Source organism: Vespula pensylvanica, chromosome 12 (assembly GCF_014466175.1).
Source record: "Vespula pensylvanica isolate Volc-1 chromosome 12, ASM1446617v1, whole genome shotgun sequence".
Classification (NCBI taxonomy): domain Eukaryota; kingdom Metazoa; phylum Arthropoda; class Insecta; order Hymenoptera; family Vespidae; genus Vespula; species Vespula pensylvanica.
In genome coordinates this window covers 135534-141533 of record NC_057696.1, presented here as the reverse complement: position 1 = coordinate 141533, position 6000 = coordinate 135534, and the positions used below count along the sequence as shown (strand labels likewise).

The 6000-nt window shown below is 38.4% G+C and overlaps 1 protein-coding gene across 8 annotated transcripts in view; it reads left to right on the top strand.

Annotated features, from left to right (window-relative positions):
* Positions 1 to 6000, top strand: part of LOC122633417 (protein sprint) — a 139974-nt gene that overhangs the window by 85805 nt on the left and 48169 nt on the right. Inside the window, exon 2 of one of the 8 annotated variants that reach the window (XM_043821265.1) lies at positions 2164 to 3094. The exons of 6 other annotated variants lie outside the window; for them this stretch is intronic. Coding sequence is in view for 1 of the 2 variants with exons in the window: in XM_043821267.1 (XP_043677202.1) it covers positions 3036 to 3094 (59 nt within the window). In the remaining variant the exon portion in view is untranslated. Of the gene's footprint in view, positions 1 to 2086; positions 3095 to 6000 lie in introns of those variants that run through there. One more of the 8 variants, XM_043821267.1, reaches the window with a different exon arrangement.

Genomic DNA, 6000 nt, shown 5'->3' with positions numbered 1-6000 from the left:
TCTCTCTCTCTCTCTCTCTCTCTCTCTCTCTCTCTCTCTTCTCTCTCTTTCTTCTCTGTCTCTCCTCTCTCTCTCTCTTTTTTCTCTGTCTCTCCTTTCTCTCTCTCTCTCTCTCTCTCTCTCTCTCTCTCTCTCTCTCTCTCTCTCGATAGGATTGAATATTGGGGCCTTTAGCTTCGTCGCGCCCTAGAAAGTAAGATCCTTTTCACTGATCAGACGAGGAGATGAATCCATTCCATTGAAGAGAAAAAGAAATAACCGAAGGAAAACTCGATGCACATTTTAATCGTAATTATTTTTAATTGAGAGTCTCTCAATTAGGATAGAATTCAAATGGAAGAAGTATCAGAAAGTTTTATTTTACGCGTACATACGTTTCTTTTTTCTCGAATAAGAAAATCGGTCAATGTAAAAAATGAGTTTGAAAATCAATTAGGATAAAATTCAAATAGACGTGATAAATAAAATTTATATTATCGTTTTTACACGTATATATGTTTCTTTTTTCTCGAACCAAAAGATTAGTTAGTAAAGATAGAAAGTAAGATGGGAATGAGTTTTTTCTTTTTCTATTATATTTTATATTTAAGTCATTCTTTTTTTCTCGAAACATCCCGATCGACAACGGTATCCTCAAATTGAGATTCACGATTTTGGCGACCGGTTTGTGTTGGATCATCGAAGGAGAATCTCGTCCTTCTCTCTCTCTCTCTCTCTCTCTCTCTCTCTCTCTCTCTCTCTCTCTCTCTCTCTCTCTTTCTTTCTGGTTGCAAGCTGTCCAAAGATCTTGAGAGGTGTACGCAACGGCAGGGCCGTTTCGAGTCCTCTCGAGGCCGTCCTCTCTTCGAAAGTTGGTACGTCGTTAAAGAGAGTTGCGAAGGGTATTTTGAACGAAAAGGTAGAAAAAAAGAGAACGTTTACTTATTCTCGTCCTTCAACGAACGTCTCATCAATTATCATCATTGTATCGCCATTTCGAATTCTCTATAATTAATTAGAGTATTCGTAAAGAAAACATTTGTTATGCTCTGTATATAATCAGTTTTCAATTAAAAAACAAGAATTTTTATTTTACACACATATATATATATATATATAGTTTCTCTTAATTTTATTACTTTATCTTTCTTTTCTTTTAAATAAATTCTCTCGTGCTTAAGTATGAACCATTAAAAATATTCACGTTCGAAGTTCGTTTTAATTTTTCTACGATCATATTTCGTCGCGATCCATAAAACCATTCCGTACATATTTGTTTTACGATCGAGCTACGTCGATCATATAAATCTCTTCTCTCGAACGAACTCGTATCGTGCTTTGTATATCCATGTACATAAGTATATATATATATATATATATATATATATATATATATATATATATATGTACGTACGTACGTATGTACGTACACGTTCCCTTCCTACTCGAATTACTTGCGCTTATTAACGCTGACGTAAAATATTAAAACGGTCGTGTAACGGGCGCAACAGACTGGTACCCCACGTGCTTCGTTAATTATAATATCTGCCCACACCTCGTGGTCGATCTATCCGGCATTAATCTGCACCGAGTACGGAGGATTAGAATCGAATCGCACGAAATCGAGATTACGCGTGGGTCGTATCGAAAGATCATGGAAAGCGCGACGAGGATTTCGTATATTCGTTGATTTATGCTCGATTCGCCAAAGCCTTCTGGATTAATGAAAAGTAAGGGAAAGTTTACGAATAGGAATATAAATAGTTGATATTTATATAATGATTATAAATATATTACTGAATAATATTATAGAGAAGATTAGAGGAACGAGTTTAGAAACGTTTAAAGAATTATGAATTAATCGGCTCTTTATATAATATTTTTATCCATTCATTCGTTTTAAATCGTTTATATAATTATTTATTTTAATCCGACGTTTGTTTTATATTTATTTTGTTAAATTTATTATGCGAAGTTTATGCACATATATGTCTACATATCGAAAAGTATTTCTTTTTTTAAAGTCTCGCATAACAGAAGGACGTTCCTATCGTGTGAGAAGCGATCACGGATGAGATTCGGATCACGTCTCTGAACACGCACGCACATGCACACATATACATATCCATAAACAAGCAAAATACATCGGTTTAACAACAACGCCGTTCTTCGTGTATCGGACAGTAGCATCGTCCTCGGCGTAGGTAGTAAAAGACATGGAGAAGATTAAGTTGAGAAGGACTTTCGTCGTGGCAAAAGCTCGTAAATAAACACATCCAACATCGAATCCTTTGATCGTTCGAAAGTTCGAAAGCCGATGACACTCCCTGACCAGCGTCAAGAAGATCGAGAGGCAAGACATCAGACTTTCTGAGAGTTGAAAGAGAAGAGGAAAAGAAGAGGCGGAGGAGGAGGAAGACGTCTTTCGTCTCTTCCCGTAGAAGACGATGCCGTTCGTCGTATTCTCGAAGAACCATGAGAATCGTTGTCGCTTGCTGAGAGGAGCAGAAGAAGGAGAAGAGGAGGAAGAAGAAGAAGAAGAAGGAGAGAAGGAGAAAAGGAAGAAAAGGATAGAAACGAAGTCAAAGTGGCGTTGGTAGACCTACGAAGGCTTTTATATGTACGAGAAACGCTCTTTGCCGCTCACGGCGAGATATGAGCTCTAAATTTAGCCGTAAGAATTTTCGCGGCATCTACACGCGCGGCTGTTCCTTCTCGCGACTACCATCGCCGCTATTTCGCGTCTTTTGCTTGATTTTCACAGGACGAGTCGCACTGGGCTCGGATTTATACGAAGCCAAGTGTGCGGCTAAAGAGAGATAAAGAGAGCGAGAGAGGAGAGAAAGAGAGAAAGAGAGACCAAGAGCGGACACGCGCGTTCGTTCTTTCTCTTTCTTTCGTTCTGATCTCGTTCTCTTCACAACGCTAGTTTCTCGCATTAACAGTACTAAAAGAGTATACGTCTGTGTACATCCGTCTGTGTGTCTCTTCGTAAGAATAGAAGAATAGTAGACGACGAGAAGAGAACCTTTATTTTCGGATGACTCTCTGAAAAGATGCTGATCACCAAGTACACTACGATACTGCTGCAGTCGACCAATCAGCACATCATTCGGTGAGTTCGATACATCATTTTTCCTTTTCGAAGTAGCAAATCTTTTTCCGCTCTTTTTTGTCCTTATTTTGAATTTATATATACACGATATACTTGCAACCACGCGAACGTAAACAAATTTTAATACAATAAAGAACAACTTACGTACAGTTAGCAGCTTCACAAGCTCTCTTTAGAAAATATACAAATATTCCGGAACGTTCGCAAGTCACGTCCTCTCGTGCCGAGTTCCCTTCGAAGACGGACGACAACCCATTGTTATATGTGAAATTCTCTCGATGCCTAAAAATGGCCTATCTTCTCCGAGTTCGCTCCAAATTCCTCTAGGTCGGCTTGTAACAATATATACATATATTAAGACGAAGAAAACTGTGCCCGTTACACGTCGCGAAAAGATTTTCAGTGGAGTAATTGATTCGAAAGAGAACTTTCCTTCCTCGAGGATACGCCTCGTCATCGTTCTATCCTCTGCCTCGCCCACTCACCATCGTTGTCGACGTCCCACTGGAAAATGAACACCGACGTTCTTATTCCTTTAAGATAATAATAACAACGCTTTATAATTAACGCGTACCTACTTCTAATAATACGTTCGCAAGAAATTAATTGCGAGGTTGATTTTCATTTTCGACGATTCATTTTCGAGATAATCTGTCTTCTACCGTTTTTCTTTCTTGTTCTTCAGATACGTTTCGAAAATTGAGAGGGAAAAGTAGTCGGGGAGAAGGAAGAAGAAACAAAAGGGGGAAGAAGATGTATTCATAGGGTTTGCTTCGAGTTCATCGAGGATTTAGTATTCAGAAATCGTTCGTTGCATATTTAAAGCACGAATTGAAGTTAGCGCTGAAGCCGAGCCGCGCTCTCCCATTTAGGGGATTATTAAATTCGTTCGTCCGGACAAGGAAATCTCGGTACCGAAAGATATTAAGAAAGACATGAGAAGAAAAGAAAGTGAGAAAGAAGAAGATAAATAAAAAAGGAAAACGAACGAGCGAGTGAGAAAGATAAAGAGGTTAGACGCTCTCGATCGTTCGATATCACGTGCTGCTCGTGACTTGGAATAAATTTGAACGTGTGTTCCACGAACGGTTGGACCGGAATCCAACCTGCGAACGCAGCGTTTTCTGTATCCGTCGCGTTTCAATTCGTGCTAGAATGGTGTGAGAGAGAGAGAGAGAGAGAGACAGAGACAAATAAATCAATGAAGCGAGAAAGATTTGCGAGAGCTTTTTGTCATGCGACAATAGAGAATCGTTTCATGTGAATACCGATAGACGAGATTGTATCACGCTATGAACATTTTTGATTTTGTCAAGCATAAATCACAAACGTCTAAAAACACTTACCTCTCTTAAGAAACTTTCACGTTCTGTGAAAATTTCAGATACCTAACTTGATACCCATGTCATGGAAAGACAACGTACGAAACAGGATATCCAGATTTAATTAGGAGTTAGAAGTCGTTAATAAATCAATAGATAAGAGATTCGGATCAACGTGGGATAAATCCATAAGGAGAATCTCTTCTCGATTTCCTTGATTACGATCTTTCTCGCGCGCGTGTGTATATTCTTGTATATGCACAACATTCGTACATAAGTGAATATGTACTTACGTGCGCGAAGCCCGAGTGTTCATAACAGTGATCTGTGATTTATCGCAAGAAGATATACGATCATCCAGGCGTAAAAGACTACACACTCCCTTTCCTCTTAATATTATCGTGCAAACAAACACGTTTACGGATGATCTCGTCAAAAATCATTCGAGATTTTTTCTCTTCCTTTTATCCCACGAAGATTGCATAGTCGTTCAAAGTTATTAGAAAGCCACCCCATGCTTCCTTTGTATTCCACCGAATGTCAATATTGCGTCGTAACCTACTTTCATAGGCTTTTTATAACTTTCACTGGAGGATCCAACACAAGGCACATAATATATGTTTCCCCTACTAAGGGAAACCAACCTTCTTGATCTTATCTGATAAATTATCATTTTATTCGTCTCGGTTCACGTAGAAAGTTTTGCAGTATCATAAATGACATTAACGAAAATTGTTGCGTATCCAACGTGTTATATATCAACGTTTAATAATCACCGGAGTTAGTTGATCGTAAATCGTCGAGCTTAATATAAATAAATCATTCGTAATGTGAGGAGAGACGACACTCTCGCTCCTGAAACTGTTCTCTCATCGGTCTTGCAAAGGGTTAACAGGGTCGAGTAAAGAGCGGCGAAGGGGTAGGGAAGGATTTGATCCCCTTTAATTAAGCTCGATCGACGATATCGTCGTGATCACGCACTCGCACGCTCGACAACGAAGAAAAAGGACGTAGGACGTCGCGTTAAATCTTTCTTTTCCGTCCTGTGTCCTCCCTTCCTGTGAGCCCTAGCGACAGGTAGTAGCGTGTACATATTACATACAGGGTGTTTCACTCGTACATTTGAAATATCTTCGTTGATTTTTACGATACGAAATAAATATAAAGTAGAACGAAGTCATATGATCCCAAGTAGACGATGTCACGGATAATATCGTGGTAAAGTTTCGTTTAAGCTAGTCGTTCGCAATAAAGTTTGTTTTTTCGAGATTTTATTATCGTCGATATTTTTTTTCTTTTTTAAATAAATCATATTTTTATTATTACAGTATCGAAAGCTTACAAAAGATCGAATTCGACGATACAAATTTATTGATCTTTAGACGATCTTGGACAAACCTATGGAGAAAACGAACAAAATCTAAAATTTAGACGTTTAGATACAAAACATTTATCTTAAAAGATGAATTAATATTTACCATTCTCGTTTAGATCGAGCAATTTTTTCTTTCGATATTTCGTCGTATCATCAAAAGCAATTGAGGATATTTCGAGCAGATACTCGAGATGAGTTAGGTGAAACAC